At 43.9% G+C, this 18061-nt stretch overlaps 1 protein-coding gene across 1 annotated transcript in view; it reads right to left on the bottom strand.

Annotated features, from left to right (window-relative positions):
* STAM2 (signal transducing adaptor molecule 2) overlaps positions 1–18061 on the bottom strand; it is a 101654-nt gene that overhangs the window by 47812 nt on the left and 35781 nt on the right. The window contains exons 9-10 of the mRNA XM_033945078.1: positions 11782–11867; positions 3197–3284 (exon numbers count right to left, since the gene is read on the bottom strand). Coding sequence (XP_033800969.1) covers positions 3197–3284; positions 11782–11867 — 174 coding nt within the window. The remainder of the gene's footprint in view (positions 1–3196; positions 3285–11781; positions 11868–18061) is intronic.

The following is an 18061-nucleotide window of genomic DNA, read 5'->3' as shown; positions in this document are numbered from 1 at the left end:
GATTCCGTAATGGGGTAGTAAGGTTATTCCAAAGCCCTGTGATTCTGAAGAAGAGATATTTTCCCAATTTTCCTGCGTAGAGGATACCTTTTAGTGAGGGAAAGGATAGTTTAAATTTTTGGGTGAACCTGGTGTTATCAGGACCTGAGGAGTTCCAAGATAGTGGGATTAGGGGAGGGAGGATGCCGTGTAGGATTTTAAAAGCTAGGCAGGCACATTTAAAATGAACTATGGAAATTATTGGGAGCCAGTGGAGTTTGGACAAAAGTAGGGGAACATGGTCAAATTTGCCTTTTGCGAAGATCAACTTGGCCGCAGTGTTCTGAATTACTTGAAGTCTTTGAAGACTTTTTTTTTTAGTTAGACTTAAGTAGATGGAATTACAATAGTCTAGTCTGGAAAGGATGATGGATTGAACAAGGACGGCAAAATGTTGTTGGCGGAAGCAGGATCTCACTTTCCTCAGCATGTGGAGGCTGAAAAAGCATGATTTTACCAGGGAGTTGAGGTGGTCATTAAAAGTTTTCAATGAGAAGCAGCTGAAAACTCTTATGCTGAATTTTGCTGTTATGAAAGAATGGCACGTTGCACTTTAAAGAATCACCCTTAATGTGGGAAAGTTAAGAACTACTATAACTCCCTTGTGGGTTCCTTGAAAAAGTTCCACTTCAGGACTCGTAAGACTTCTTTAAGCTAAGTCACCATCATTTCCCAATTTATCGTATTTGCTCATTTATTTATGGATTGAAAATTTTAACATATACAAAAAAATATTTATAGTATTTTCATACACAATGATTGGGTGGTGGGTTTGGCTGTTGGGACTTTGGTCCTAGGTCAGATTACACAATTCTGAGTGTATGAGAACAAGAGAAGTTGAGATTTGAGATGAATTATAGGTTCTAAGCTAACCCTATATATTTATTTGGAGACAATTTGATTCGGATTTAGCAACTATGTGTAGCCATGATGGATATGGTCCTGTTGCACTAGAAGCACTTCTTAAAGCTATTGAGAGCCTTTTTTTTGTGTATGTCAACCAGAAAAATAGTCACAGTGAAATCAAATGACTCAGTGATGAAAAGGTAACCTGAATTGGAACTCAAGATCTAAAAAGGCCTACAACAAGCCCAAAAGCCAACAAGCCAAAAAAATAAAGGAAACTTAAATTGTCCAAAAAACCCAACCAAGAGAGCTATCAGGAAGAGTATCACACAACAGGGATATATATAGCCCTTATCCAAAAATTTGTTAAAAATCAACCTGAAGAGACACAAAAGGAAAAATGCATCTTAACAATTTCATGGAAAATGTTAAAATAGGTATGGTCCCATGCGACAGTGGCAGGCAGGAAACAGTTCATGCACAGCTGAACTTGTTCAAAAATTCCTCCAGTACTGGAGTAAATTTCACCTGCCAGGATCCATCAACTGATGTCATTCATGTTGTGAAGATTTCAGTACCCTGATTGTCATTGATACAGTCCATGTGACAAGTTTAAAATTATAGATCAATTCTGCTGAAGGAAAACTTTGAGAATCCTCATTCTTCTCAATTTTACAGCTTTAGCTTATACAAACTACATTGCAGAGTTACTTTGCAAGTGATTCCTCATCACTACATGTTGAAAAGTTTAGAAACAGATTATATATTCTTTTAATCTTATATATATACATATCTCAAATAAACATATATATATATATATATATAAACATATATATATATATATATATATATAAACATATATATATATATATATATATAAACATATATATATATATATATATATCTCTCAAATAAATATATATAAACATATATATATATATATATATATAAACAAACATATATATATACACACACATGCATACATACTAGTATTTAAGCCCGTTACATTAACGGGTGCTAGAATAGATGTGTGTGTCTGTTTTTCTTTCTTTCTCTCTGCTTGGCCGCTTTCTGTCTGTCTGTCTGTCTTTCTTTCTTTCTCTCTCTCTCTTTCCTCGGCTGTCTACCACCACCCCTTGTGTCCAGCAGCACCCATTCCCTGCTCCCCCTGTCTAGCAATAGGCCTTCTCCCTTCCTTTTACTCCCCCCCCCCGTCTAACAGCACCTCTTCCCTGCTCCCCCTGTCCAGCAGTAGGCCTCCCTTCCTGTTATCTTCCCCTGAAGAACCGCCGGGCCTGTTACACTGTGTCACAATGCTCTAGTCTCAAGACTACAGGATTACTGACTTTTTAAGCCAGCTCAAATTTGAATAAAGTGTTGAAATGCAGTCACTACTGCATAGTTTGTGCTCCTTGTCAAGGTAAGTCTGAAAGGCAACCAAAGAGAAGATATACTTTAGTATAGCACAATCCTTAGCTTGAATTGGCAAAAAAACCCTCTGGATCCACCCTTTTATAAGGGGGTGAAGCATACGGACGTCGGCATGTACCTGGGCTCCGTGTGCCCCCACCCCTCCCTGCAGAGATACCCCGGTGCCACCCAGTACCCCGACTACAGAGGCTATCACAGCCTGGACTTGGACCCTGCCTCGGTGTCTCCGGCCTGGCTCTCCCCCTATAGAACTTCCCGGGAGGAGTGGGGTCACACGAATTATAGCGCGGGAGCAACTGCTCTCAACCCGTCCCCCGGGCCCACCCTGGGTTACAGCCTGGTAGCCGAGTACCCGACCCTTTACCTGCTCTTCCTGGTCTGCCCCGAATAAAGAGAGAAAAGAGAGCAATCTGCAATCAAAAAAGCCTACTGAGGATCACGGCTGGCTGTAGCAAACCTCGCAGGCGCTATGCACCTCGGTAGCACGTTCCCTCTGACGCGATCCAGTGCGTCAGAGGGAACATGCTACTGAGGTACAGAGCGGCCAGCGAGGTTCGCTACAGCCGGCCGCGTTCCTCAGTAGGCTTTTGCAGACAGAAGAGTCCTTCGGTGGACTGGATGGAGGACTGCTGCTCGATGCCTGGAGGAGCTGGAGAGCAGGGAGGTCCATGCTAGCTGCCAGTAGCGTGCATGCGCACTCCTGCGGCCACAGACCTACGGATCATGGAAGCACGCAGTTAAGAGTGCGCATGCACAGCTATGGTTTTATTATATAGGATATATATATATCAAATAAACTGGATCAGAACCTGAAAACCAGAGGGATAGAAGTAAACCTAGCTGTAGCCCTATTAAAAGAGAAAAAAACATTTAAACATACCTTCTAACTCCAGAAGATCCGATGCATCAGGCTTCAGATCTGTGGGATCTATACTCTGCAACAAATGCAATGTTCTGTCCATTTTGTCCTGAAAATGAAAACTCTGATATAAAAAATTTTCAATTCAAAACAGTAAATCAGAGGATCTGATTTTCCAATATCATTTTGAGCCTCTGGAGCAAAGATAGCAATATATTTTCACTAGGGCTGTACATCAATTACATTTTTAATCACACTATTAATAGCATCAGATGAAATATACATCCAAATAAATAAAAAAATAAAGTTCCCCCTTGTACAATGCAATATAGAGATAGCAGATATAAATTCTTAAAATTGACATATTTCAATTATACTAAAAGTAAAATCATTTATCTTACCTTTGTTCTAATTTTATTTCCTGACTCTGGTTCTGCTTCTCTGTGCTCTCAGCACAGTTCTATCTGGCACTAGCAGCTCTCCAGGGAGGGGGGGGGGAAAGAGGGGGTTTGGAGGCAGCAGCACCAGTAGCTCACCAGGGATTGGGGGGCAGTGGCACCAGCAGCTCACAGCGGGGAGGTTGGGGGGGGGACAGCGGCACCAGCAGCATCACTAGCAGCTCTCGGGAGGGAGGGAGACCAGCAATTCCAAGGTGGAGTGTGGTCAGGGGGGAGCAGGGCTGATGTTAGACCTGCTGGGGCCCAGGGCAGAAATTAAGGAGGGGGACCCCAAATTCCTTTTCTCTGGCCTCTCCCCAATTTCCCCACCCACCAAAGCCCTTCTATCCAGTATCACTCTCTCCCTTCCCACCACCTCTGGATCCACCATCTTTCTCTTTCTCTTCATAACTGCCCTCCCATCCAGCATCTCTCCTTTCTTCCTCCTCCTTCCTTTCCTCCCACTACCCCCAAATCCACTATCCTTCCCTTTCTCTTCTCAACTGCCCTCCCATCCAGCATCTCTCCCTTCTTCCTCCTCCTTCCTTTCCTCCAACAATCCCCATATCCAACTTCTCTCCCTTTTTCTTCCCAACTGCCCTCCCAACCAGCATTTCTCCTTTCTTCCTCCTTCCCATCATCCCTCTCTGCCTTCCACTTCCCAAATATACTCCCATCCAGCATCTCTCCCTTCTTCCTCCTTCTCCTTCCAGGAATGTTAGGGGGGATTAAGTAGGACAGCTCGGGGTGGGGGGTGCCCTGTGGACGGGATGTCCTTCTCTTCTTCCCCCCCCACTCAGTTCAAAGCTCCCCTCATGCTCACCATTTACAATGGATCAACTGTGCAGCAACTGCTGTCCATGTGCTGTGTACAAACACAACACAAGCACAACAGCTGAGCCTATGTAAAATAAAACCCAAAAAGTCCTTTGCAGCCGAGTCAAGACTTTTTTGGTTTCATTTTAATGGGCTCAACTATTATGCTGTATTGTGTGCTCAAACAACACATATACAAAAACTAGGGCTATATTAAAAAATATATATATATCCCCTCCTACTGAGGCCCCCCCCTCCATGGACAGCCATTCCCACCCCCACATACCTCCTTCCCTATGCTCTGGCATCTCTCTCGTCTCCTTTCCTTCCTTCCCACCCCACCATCTAGCATCTCTGTCTTCTTCCCTTCTCTCCCCCCATTCCCTGGTATCTCTCTCCTCTCCTTCCCTTCCATCTATCCCTCACTCTCCATGCTCCGGTATCTCATCCCTTTCCTTTCCCTCCCTTCCCTCCTTTCTCCCTGGTCTGGCATCTCTGTCTCCTTCCCTTGCCTCTCCACCCATGCCCTGGCATTTCTTCCTCCCCTTCATGGTCTGGCATTTCCTTTCCTTCCTTCCCCTCCCTTCCTTCCTTCCCTATGGTCTGGCATCTCTCTTTTCTCTACTCTTCCTTCCCTGGTCTTCCTTCTCACTCACTTCCTCATCGAGTGCACCATTTCTCTCCCTGTCACCCCTCAGTCATCAGTGCAGTGTTCAGAACTTGCTGCTCTTGCTGACTTTGGGCCTTCCTCTCTGCTGGATCCTGCCTACTTCCTGTTTATGTGAAGACAGGACCTGGCAGAGAGGAAGGTCTTATGTCAGCAGAGCAGCAAATTCTGAACGCTGCCAAAAAGAGTTCCCAGAGTTGGACCATGACACCAGCTCTTGCTTGGAGCACCCTCTTATGGGCTGGGGGGAGGGGGTTGTCAGGAAGTTCAGGGGGCTCTGCCTGGTGGAGGGGTTATCTGGAGGGCTCAGGGTGGGAAGGAGGAATCAAGTGCTCTCCCTGCTGGCTGAGCTGATTGTGGCAGGGGAATCCCTGATCAATTAAGCCATCAGGACGGATGGGAGGGATAGGTGGTGGAGGGAGGAGCTGTGCCTAGTGCTTGTTCTTCTGAGCAAGCGCCAGGCACAGTTTCTCCCTGCAAAGTTTGGTAAAAGGAGAGAGAAAGAGGGATGTTCTGCTGGAATTATCACTAATAAAGGAGGGGGTATTATGCCAAAGTTGTTACCACCAAATGAGTTTCCAATTTCCATTTTCTGATGAAGGCACTACTGTAGGGTCAATGCTATCTCAGCTCCCCAAGCCAACCACATACTGTGTGTCAGCTAGAACTTTAACAGGCGGAATAGCACACAGTGAGTTGCTATGAATGCATATATTTGGGTTCACTAATTTTCTGCTCAGCATTCAATATTTGGGGCTTTCAGTCTGAAGGCAGGAAGCACTACATGCAAATGTGACCCTGGGGACTGTGAAGCAACAGATTGCTAAGCTTCTAGGGCCTATGCATGCAGGTGGTGAAGCAGCTCATAGGACCTTTTTAGATGTAGAACTGCTATTGTATTTCAGTCTGTGAGTTCTAGATATGAATGGTGACTGGGGATCTGGGTAGGGAGAGTAGGAATATGATCCTTGTCAGGAAGGGTGGGGATAAAAAGTTTGAAATGTGAGGTGAGTGAGCCTAGCCTTTAGGGAGGAGCACTAACCAAGGTGAAGTGAGAGAGAACCTAATAGGGGGGAGGAATTAGTAGGGGGGGAAGGCAGGTCATGTCAAGAAGAAGTAAAGAGCAGAGTACAGGTATCTGTGGCACAGTATTTACATGGTTCAAATCCTATTTTTCAGACAGACAACAATCAGTTCTGTTCAGCAATAACACATCATTACCTTGGGCACTGAACTGTGGGGTGCCACAAAGGTCCATATTGTCTCCCATTTTACATAGTAACATAGTAGATGACGGCAGATAAAGACCTGAATGGTCCATCCAGTCTGCCCAACCTGATTCAATTTAAATTTTTTTAATTTTTTCTTCTCAGCTATTTCTGGGCAAGAATCCAAAGCTCTACCTGGTACTGTGCTTGGGTTCCAACTGCCGAAATCTCCATTAAAACCTACTCCATCCCGTCTAAACCCTCCCAGCCATTGAAGCCCTCTCCAGCCCATCCTCCCCCAAACGTGCAAGTCTGCCCAGTACTGGCCTTAGTTCAATATTTAATATTATTTTCTGATTCTAGATCCTCTGTGTTCATCCATACTTCTTTGAACTCAGTCACCGTTTTCCTCTCCACCACCTCTCTCAGGATCGCATTCCAGGCATCCACCACCCTCTCCGTAAAGTAGAATTTCCTAACATTGCTCTTGAATCTATCTACCTTAAGCCTCTGGCTGAGCTGCTTTGGTCAACTGTCTATGCCAACGATGTGCAACTACTCATACCCATTGAACCAGATCTACCCACAGCTTTGAGTAAACTGACTGCCTGTCCTACCACAACTCAAGAATGGGCAAACAACAAACCCTGCCTGAACCCAAGCAAAACAAAGATTATTTGGGATCCTACCACAAGTAGGCAAATACCCAATTTCAAAATATATTTTGGGAAGTATAAACTCCCCCTAAAATCATAGGTCAGGAGTCTCAAGATACTGCTAGACTCATCACTCACTCCGATCTCACAGTCAAACAACCTTTTGTCTCTAGCAGCTGCAAAATCTCTCTCCATATGTTGAAAAGACAAGTCTGACCACAGTGGTCCATACCATGATAACATCACAACTAGACTACTGCAATGCCCTGTACACTGGTTTAACCAAAAAGAATTTGCATCAGCTGTAAATAATTCAGAATGCTGCAGCACAACCGATAGAAGGCTGCAAAGAGGCATACCCACATCACACCCTTCCTGCACTAACTACACTAGCTACCAGTACCTTACAGTGCTAAATTTAAATCTTTATATTTTCAAGGTCCTCGGACAAAATGGTCCAGAATACTTAAAGAACAAGCTAGCCCTTTATATACTGTTGAGACCTCCGAGGTCCTCTTAAGGAGCATCACTATCTGTACCCTCATCAAATGAAATTGTACAATGTGATACCTGCCAGCGAACCTTTTCAGAAGTAGCCCACACACTCTGGAATTTACACTCCCAGAGGAGCTACATCTAACTCCAGACTACCTCTACTTCAGGAAGGAGGTAAAAGCCTGGCTCTTCACTCAAGCCTTTAATACCTAGGATGATTAACTATACACTCATTCTGCACTAGGACTAGCTTGCTAACCAAATCAGTTCCTTATTCCTTCATGTTCGTCAATCTTTGTCGTTTTTTTTTTTTTTTTTAAAGTGATTTTTATAAACTAAATGTATGTCTGTCTTTTAATTGATTATTAGAAACTAAATGTATTACCACACCCTGATGGTTTTTAATTGTACATCGCTTAGGTACTGTGATAAGCGATTCATCAAATAAAGGTAAACTTGAACTTGAACTTGAACTATTTAGTGGGATTTAACCGCTTTTATGAAGAGATTCATCCAAGGCGGAGTACAGCAGGTATAATTCAAAATAAAACTTATAATTTTGTTAACAGCATAACAGTAGTAAAAAGACCAAATATAAACCTTGTTTAACTGTATAAACAACTTGCCTTGAATTTTTAACTTCCCATCTCTTTATTCCAAAGCACTCTGTACCACCCATCATGCCCCCATCTAATATATACATTTGACCTCTCGGCTATAAAATAAGCTGTATTATAGAAAAGCATTAGTGTAGTATCTATGTTATTTAAATGTTCTGATTTGTTCTTATTAATGATGCTTCCATAAGTATTATGTAATGTAATGTAATGTAATTTATTTCTTATATACCGCTACATCCGTTATGTCTCCCTTTTAGTATGTATTATCTATCTCTCATGGTAGTCCTATTATTAAAGTTTCAGTTTACTGATTTTAACTCTACCTCATTCATTGTATTTATGTTTATATTTGGTCTTTTTACTACTGTTATGCTTTTAGCAAAGGAGAAATTAGGTTCTTAATTGCTATTTTTCTTTCTTTCAGTCCCTCCAGCCCATGTGCCTAAAGCCCCACCCACAGGAGGAGCCTAAGGCTCCTGGGCCTATTCTGGTTGGCCCAGGCGCCTCAGGCCCCACCTGTGGGCGGGGTTTAAGCCGCCTGGGCCAATCCGGCCCCATTCATGAGCCGGCTGGCCTGCCAGACGGGCGGGCTTGACACCCCTCCGTCTGGCCAACGTTGACAAGGTATGGAGGGTGGGATTGGGGGCAGGGGGGGTTGTGGGGTCAGCAGGGGGTCACGGGTCGGCGGGGGGGCGATCGGGGGGTGATTCGAGGGCAGGAGGGCCTGGAATACCTCCTGCCTGTATTTTGGTGGGGGTGGGGGGTAGGGGGTCCACCTGGGCAGGAGGGGTTGGGCTTCCTCTTGCCCGATCTTGTAGGTGGTGGGAGTCACGTGGCCAGGAGGGCTTTGGCTCCCTCCTGGCCCCATTGGACTCTGGGGGATTAGAGATCGCGGGGCAGGAGGGCTTGGGCTCCCTCCTGCCCCGATAGTGTGTGTGTGTGTGGGGGGGGGGGGTGATGTATCGCGGCAGGAGAGATTGGCCATCTCCCCTGCCGCAATGCGATCACTCCTCTACCCGAACTGCCACAACCCGCGGCAGGAGAGATTGGGCATCTCTCCTGCCACGGGTTGCGGCAGTTCGGGTAGAGGGGTGATCGCATCGCGGTATGGGAGATGAGGCATCTCTCCTGCTGCGATGGTTGTGGTGGGGGGGTAGGTTGCCGGGCCGTTGAACTGATCGCGCCAGCCATGATCAGCTCAGCGGCCCCTTTTCAGCACTTATACCTGTTTTGACTTGGTCTAAGTCAAAACGTATAAGTGCCGACTAGGCAACCTGCCTAAAGTTTTGGTAATATCTGCTGCACGCCTAAGTCTAGGTCGGCCCACCTCCCGCCCGCCCTTTCCCCTCCTCTAAAAACGCCTCTTTTCTCTCTGTGCGTTTAGAGGCAGGGGAAAGGCCTAAGCTGGTTTTAGATATGTCTAAAACCAGCTTTAATTATGGGTACTTGGACGATCAAGCTATTTGATCGTCCAAGTAGCCATTTAGGCCACTTTTTAGATGTTTTTTCTTTTGATTATGAGCCCCTTTAGTTTTTAATTAGTTCTTCCTTCTCCTATGTTTTCTGCTAGTCTTAATTATATGTCAACCAAGTCAAGCTCCACTGGGAGATGACCCGGTATATAAACCAAAGATTAGATTAGATTAGATCGCTTAGGCACATAACACAGTATTCCAGAGTAGGTTATATTTTGGGAGACCTCTCAGCACTGAAGCTCAGCAAGGCAGAATGAAGGATTTCTGTGCATATATAATTTGCAGGCACATAATTCACAGTCCCAGAGCAGGACTCAGCAATAGAAATCAGTTACAGCCCAAATCTCCCTTAGTGAGCCTCTGATTTCTCTCCTTCCCCTTAGGAGGGTCCCAAAGTGCCTTTCCTCAGCCCTAGATCTGCTCAGGGTCCCGACTCTGTCTGCACTATCTCAGCTCAGAAAGCTGCAGCAATGTTTGCAACAAGACCCACCTGGGCAGAAGCTCCTGAAGGAATTTTACTCTCTGCTTTTGTAGTTTGCAGGATTAGAAATGAATTTGAGGCTCTTCCTCTGGCTGAGGGTTTGTCTCTTGCACTCTTGCAGTCAGGAGACAGAAGTTTCGGCTTTATTTAAAGGAAGAAGAAAAGACTCGTTTCCTGTTGGGCACAGGATGACATCACAAAATGGGGTGGTGATTGAAACAGGATTTTTTAATTCTTTGCTCTTCCCCTTTCACAATTGATTGGTCAGAATGTTGCTGGGATGGAAGAGTAGTGGAAGGTTCCACCCACTAGCTCTGAGATTGTGGGGGGGGGGAGGAAGAAAGATTTTCAGCTCTTGGCACTGTGCAGCATGATAGATATGGATTGGCCAGTGAGAGTGAGACTTGTTCAGTCAGTGGAAGACTTCCGGGTCGGCTATATGTAACGTGCTGGGAGCGCTGCACGCGGCAGGAAGGCAGGAAAAGAAGACGAGCCACAGGGTTTGAGCTGCCTTCAACCCCATGGGATCCCCGCGACCCAAGGGGGCGTCCCCATGGGATCCCCGTGACCCGAGGGTTTTAATTAGTCTTTCTGAGATAAAAGGGGCCTCCAAATAACTATTTTTAGCACATTAGCCAACTATTTATATTTGATAAGCTATCAACACATTTCTGTTGGAAATACAGTGGTACCTTGGATTACGAGCATAATCCGTTCCAGGAGCATGCTCGTAATCCAAAATGCTCGTTTATCAAAGCGAGTTTCCCCATAGGAAATAATGGAAACTCGCTTTGATGCGTTCCCCCCCCCCGAGAACCGGCATTGCTCCCCTTGAAGGCCCCACCCTGCGATCAGGCACCCCTCACCTGCGATCCGGCACCCCCTCCCCTGCGATCCGGCCGCTTCTTACCCTCATCTGGGCACTCTTGAAGATCGGCCTACTCGTCTGCTGGACCTTGAGCATCTGAGCATGCTCAAGGCCTGCGAGTTCACGTTCACGTTCAGAATGTCGGATGTCGGATCGTGTCGGGGGGGGGTGCCCAATCGTGTCGGGGGGGGTCGGATCGTGGTGGGGGGGTGCAGGTTCGAGGCAAGGGGGTGCCGGATTGCAGGTGGGTGCTCGTAAATCGAGCCATGCTCGGTTTCTGAGGCACCGATTTTGCAAATGTTTTGCTCGTCTTGCAAAACACTCGCAAACCGGTGCACTCGTAAACCGAGGTACCACTGTACTTCAAAATGTTGGGCTGGGATGAATCATAATTTCTGATTTACAAACCAGACTAATTTCAGTTATAAAACAAATGTAAGAAGAAAAATATAGAGAAGGCAATATTTAGCAGGCCACATATTTATTTGGATGCCTTTAGGCAGTTATTAAAAAAAGATACCGATATATCTATATATCTTTGTGAATACTGGCCTCAAAATGTACATGATTTGCTCCTCCAGATGACTTTTGTCATGATGGCAGTAATAAACACTCCAATATCCATATTAGCATGATTGTACACAACATATAGAATGAACATAGTGCTTTACAGAAACACAAGACAGTCCCTCCTTCTGGGAGCTTACAATCTACTCTGGGAGTATCTACTCAATCTACACAAAAAAGAGGATTCTGAGCTTCATCAAATGTGATATTGGGGTTGTAACTATGTATTTAAGGAGAACTCAGTACATATCAGACAGATCTTAAAAGTGTTCCGAGTATGTGGAAGAGTATATGAACATGAGTACTGCATAAATACCTCATCAATGTAAACTGGTTCAGGCTCTGCCTTCCTGGTCTCTTCTTCAGTAATACTATTTTTCTCTACAGCTGCTGCAGAGGACACTGAAATAAAGCAAGTCATTGTTGAGACTAAAGACCAAATGCTGAATTTTATTCTATCGTACTAAGAAAAAAAATCTGATCTGGCACAACTGTCACAATTCTAAAATTAAAGGGCCCAATAATAATTTAAAAAAGAAAAAAAAAGCTGGCCTTTTGAATTTGTGCCCTATTTTTAGCCAAAAAATAGGAGCTTATGTTTTCAAGTGACAATGCAACTTAATTTATTAGGTATGCTTACAAATTTAGGCCAGCCTTTCTTTTACCTAGATTTAAGCCCAGTTTAGATTATCTAGATTTAAGCCCCACGCCAACCCACAACCTTCTCCAAAGCCAAACATGAAGTCTGCATTAGACATTCTCTTTCAATACCAATTCTTTACCTATCTGCATAGGACTCTGGAAACTATTTCCCCCACCATCTTTCCCTTCTACAGACAAACTCAACTCTTTGATGACCACCAACTCCCCCTCACACACTCAAACCGGTCAGGACTAGGCCCTCCCCAAATCCAAGTCCTCCACAACACTCGACGCCCAAACCAAGCCCAAAAGACAACAACAACAACAAAACATTACCCTCACAAATCCCACAACACACCCTAATGACCACACTGTCCCAAGTGCTTACCTTAATATACGTTCCATAAGAACAAAGCCCAGCTTGTGAAAGACTTGCTAACAAATTCCCAGCTGGACTTAGTCTTCCTAACCGAGACCTGGTTCATTTCAGATAATGACATAATTATCAATGACTTTCTATCAAATGGGTACAAAATCATGCCTCTCTCCAGGAACTTTAAAGGAGGGGCGGATTAGCCATCATCCTTAGAGACCACTTCAACTTCCAGATTATAGATTCCAAATCTACGGACGACCCAGAAATCCTCACCTGCAACCTCTCAAAACAAGGACTCCCCAACAACCTGACTACCACTCTGTTCTACATCCCACCCAACAAATGGAACAAAGCCAGCCAAGACTTTTTCAAATTTCTCCTTCTAAATACCTCCAAAAGACAAATACAATTTCCTACTGGGCGACATAAACCTCCATCTAGAATGCTAAGACTCCCCCAAGTCAAAGAGCTATTCTCCTTCCTATCTTCCCTGGGATTCGCCATCCCACCCACGACCAGTACCCACCAAAAAGGCCACCACCTAGACCTAATCTCCTTCTTGTCCAAAGACCCAACCCCCTCACCCATCTCCCTTACAAACGAAACTTGGACTGACACTATCTGGTCAGACCACCTGTTCGCCAACTTTAAACTGCTCTGGAGTGATTCAATCTCAAATCCATCAGTTAAACACAGAAGAGATGCCTTAATCACAACCTTCAGACCTTCCCTCAATCCCACCGAATTCTGGTCACACTTTGAACTAGCACCCAACCTCGACACTGGTAAGAATTTTGCCGCAAACTGGAACAACACAAGCACTGCTAAAGAAAGGCAGAAAGACAAGACACATTATAGATGGTTGGTACAACTCAGAACTGACAACACTAAAATGAAAGGCACACCAACTAGAAAGAACTTGGAGCAAAACAAAGTTGGATAAGGATAAAGCTATATGGAGAGCTAAAATATACAAGTACAAAAGATTGTCAAATGAAAAATGACGTGCATATTATTCAAACAAAATAGGCTCACCCACAACCAACAGTAAAGATACTCTTCAAATTAATAAATACGCTATTTGAAGTTAACCATCATAAAAGATCCCCCTCCACCCAACTACCTACTGCAGAGCTCCTTGCATCCCACTTCCAGACAAAAATTCTCTTACTTAGAGTTTCCTTCCAAAACTCCCTCCCCTATTACCCCCTCTCTACCTCACCTCCCCACTCTGACACGATTCCTGATGACATGTCCTGGAACCACTTTGAAACCCCCAATTGGTTCCAATTCCTCCGACTCTATGCCAACAATATGCCAACAAATATGCCAACTCCTATTGCCACCTTAACACCTGCCCGCCTATCATCATGAAAGCATCCACCTCCACTTTTAAAGTCCTGCTCTACGACTGGATTGCACAACAGATGACCAAGGGCGAATTCCCAACCGAACTTGACACATCCTCATCTCATCCATCATGAAGAACCACAAAGATCCCATCTCCTCAACCTCCAACTACAGACCAGTTGCCAGCATCCCCTTCTTTACCAAAATTTAAGCAAGGTCTTATCAACATGGTGTTGACAAGCTATCTAGATAAATTTTCATCACTACATGAATATCAATCAGGGATTCACCCACACCACAGTACCAAAATCACCTCAGCCTCCATTGTGGACCACATTACACACATCCTCAGCTCAGGGAACCAGGCACTGATTCTACAATTCGACCTGAGGTGTGCCTTTGATCTAGTGGACCACAACATACTCTTGAGCTGTCTTGATGCCTTAGGTATCTCGGGCCAAGTACTAAACTGGTTCAAAGGCTTTCTAAAAAACCACTCCTATCAGGTCTTCAGTGAATATACCTATTCATAATCATGCACCAATCCCTGTGGCATTACCCAAGGCTCCCCTCTCTCCCCCACTCTTTCCAACGTATACATGGCCTCCCTAGGCCAAGAACTTTCAAAAGTGAACCTCAAAGCCTACATCTATCCCAATTTCTACCATGTCAACCAAAACCAGACTCTTCATCTCATCAGTCATTGACCAGATAATACTCTGGACAAAAAACTTCAAACTAAACCCAGAAAAAAACCAAATTCTTTATGGCCACCCCAACAAAGAAACTCATGGACTCGTTAATCAACCTTAACGGAAAAAACTTCCCAATTGACCCCACCATAAAAATCCTTGGCTTCATCCTTGACCAACAATTAACACTCGAAGCCCACACCAATATCTTAACCAAAAAATGTTTCAACCTTAAATGGAAACTACACACGCTAAAACCCTACTTCGACTCTACATTGTTCAGACTACTACTACAATCATTAATCATCAGCTCACTGGATTACTGCAATATAATCTACCTTGGATTCCACAAAAAAAACTTTAAAAGACTGAGAATGATCCAAAACACGGCGGTACTATTGATCTTCGGACTAAAAAAATCAGACCACATCACCCCATATTACAAAAAACTCCACTGGCTACCAATTGAGGCTAGAATTATCTTCAAATTCGAGACCTATGTTACAAGACACTCTTTGGCACCTCACCCACCTACCTTCTGAGACACTTTGTCCTACAGGACAAACCCCGCCTCTATCGCAGACCATAACTATTCGCCTTCCCTAATCCCAAGGGATGTCAATTCAAAAGATTCCTCGATAGAACACTATCCTTCCAAGCAGGCATCTGGAACAACACCCTAAGTAATCTCCTCCTGAATTCCTCGACATACCAATCTTTCAGAAAAGCAATGAAAACTCACCCATTCGACAAATTTATTTGAACTCCCTTCCTTCAAAATCTGACTATCTCCCTCCAACTTTTCCAATCTCTCCTCACCTACCTACCCCTCTTTTTCCACCTAAACCCCGATACTCATGTACAAGCTACAACCCTGTACTTATAGATCTTCCTGCACCTTGCAACCACTTTGTTTGCTGCAATATTGTATACCTGTACCTAGTAATCACTTTGTTCACTGCTATACTGTATACCGTCTTGAACTGAATAGATATGACGGGATATAAATAAAGCTATTATTATTTAGTGCTACTTTTTTTTCTTCCTCTCTTGCTTCCCATTTAGGCACTCAACCCTAGTAAAATTTTCAGAAAAGCCAATTTAGAAGCATAACTCTCAATGTTAGAAGAAATCCTTTCAATATCAGGCACCAAAAAGTACAAGGGGGCTGAGTCAACACACAGTTAATTTTTAATGGTTAATTTTTCATAGCTGCAAACCTTTAATCTGGATCCCCTTGCATCAAAAAGCATATTTAGAAGTACAAGAATTTATCTGACAAAAAGTACAGAAAAGGGAATAATGAAGTGCAAATGAGCAGCTTGCACCCATCACCTTTAAATATTACATGACATTTTTAAAACAGTCCTTGAATACATATAAATATAAGTGCAAGCTATGAGAAATAAGTGTACTTGGAAAATTAAATGAATACTATGTGGGACTTCATGAAATAATTTTTGTTTCAAAAAAAAACAAAACAAAACCCAAAACAAAACCCTGACTATTTGTAATCAGTGGAAAGAAATTGCTTTCTTATAACACATTTATTGCCAAATATGACTTTGCTTATTTACTGGTGACTGTCAAATTCAGCTTCTGAACACGTTTTGCCTTTTTATATTAAGGGAGCTATAGTTACAGACAGCTTTGAAATTGTAATGACACTGTTCAATTTGTGTGACAACATATAAGATTAATCAGGTAAGAACCTAATCTTCCCTTCTAGTATGATGGACACTCTATTCCTGAACACTAGGGATGTTAACAGAGCAGTCCTTCAAGCTTAAGGTTGGACAGATGAACCTGCCGCTAGAATCAAAGATTCAAATGCCGAGTCCTATTTGGCTGCCACGTCAACTCTGTAAAAACTTTGAGAATGTATGCAAAGACGACCAAGCGGCGACTCTATAGATATCTTTTTCCTCTGGGGATACCACCAAGAATTCCGCCCACGAGGAAACAATGCTTCTCATAGAATGCACCTTCACAGATATAGGCAAACACTGCCCACTCCTACCATATACACTGCCGAGCATGCCAGAAGATGGGTCTCCACCCAGCAAAACAGCATTTGGACTTCCAAGCATAAAGAAGCACTCTTGGTGCCCCCTTGGCAATGGACATAGGCCACCGCTGTTGCATTGTTCAAGAAAACTTGAACCGCTTTGTTCTATAAAGCACTCCTTGACTCCTGGAGTGCCAGGCAGAAGTCCCGAAGTCCCGAGCGGTTGATTGACTGCTTCCTCTGGAACAGTGACTAGCATCCCTGAACTGAATGTCCATCGCAACGTGCCCCCGAGCTGTAAAGGCTAGCATCTGTGTCATTAGAATTACCTAAGAAGAGATGTGGGTACCATCGAGAAAGGAGCACCTCCTGGAGCGGACACAAGTGTACCCTTTCCCTGGAGACTAAGTCCATGGTCACAACCATTAATCCCAGAAATTGCAAGTACTGCCAGGCCATCGGAACGGATTTGATCAAACTCATCTCTGATGCAAAAGTTTTTCTCTTTGGGCTTCTGAATGAACACTTTGATGTCTCTTATCTCAAATCAGACTCCCAGGTATTCCAGGCTCTGCGTTGGTTCTAGGTGGCACTTCCAGAAGCTGACCACCCTGCTGAGCTTCTTCAGCATTTGGATCATTTGGTGAACCACTGTCTTCCCTCAGATTCAGACTGGGCTATGATTAGCCAAAAGCCCAGGTACAGATGGACTTATTTTATTTAAATCATTTATACTCTGCTTAATTTCTAAGCTGCTCACAATAAAAACGTATGCCCATCCTGCCTAGGTGAGCTGCAACCACTACCATCCCCTTGGGGAAGGTTCATGGCGCCATTAAAGGAATCACAAAACTTTCTGTGGTCTGGAAAAATGGGAATGAGCACGAAAACGCTCCTATAGCCACTTCGTCCCTCTGCTATGGAACCAACTGCCTGCACAGATCATATCACAGAACTCACTGATGACCTTCCAAAGAGCAGTGAAGATCTTCCTACTACTACTATTATTATTATTAATTATTTCTATAGTACTACCAGACATACGCAGCGCTATACAGAGTTACAAAGAGTAAGAAAACAGTCCCTGCTCGAAAGAGCTTACAATCTAAACAGGCAAGACAGACACACAGGATGTCATGGATACAGTTAAGGGGAACGATTAATCAGCTGGCTGGGTTGGAGGGCAGAAGAGAAGGATTAAGGATTGAAAGCTATATCAAAAAGGTGGGTTTTCAGTCTGCTTTTAAACAAGGGAAGGGGCTTGATGGACAAACTCAACTAAATGGCTACCAGCAGACAGTCTCCTCTATATACACTTCTTCCAGTGAACACTTGTTATGCAACCAGTCATGTCCTTTATTAATGGTATACTACTGTGTTTCACAGATATTGTAACTATATATTATTATCTTATCATACTTATATATTAAATATTTTTTGGTGATGTGCTCAGACCTGTAACCCAATAAATAGTGTAGTCACTGCATTGAGTTTAACATGGGGACCATCATTACAATCACCTGTCCCC

This window comes from Geotrypetes seraphini, chromosome 5, assembly GCF_902459505.1.
Source record: "Geotrypetes seraphini chromosome 5, aGeoSer1.1, whole genome shotgun sequence".
NCBI lineage: Eukaryota > Metazoa > Chordata > Amphibia > Gymnophiona > Dermophiidae > Geotrypetes > Geotrypetes seraphini.
This window is presented reverse-complemented; position numbering and strand designations above follow the sequence as displayed.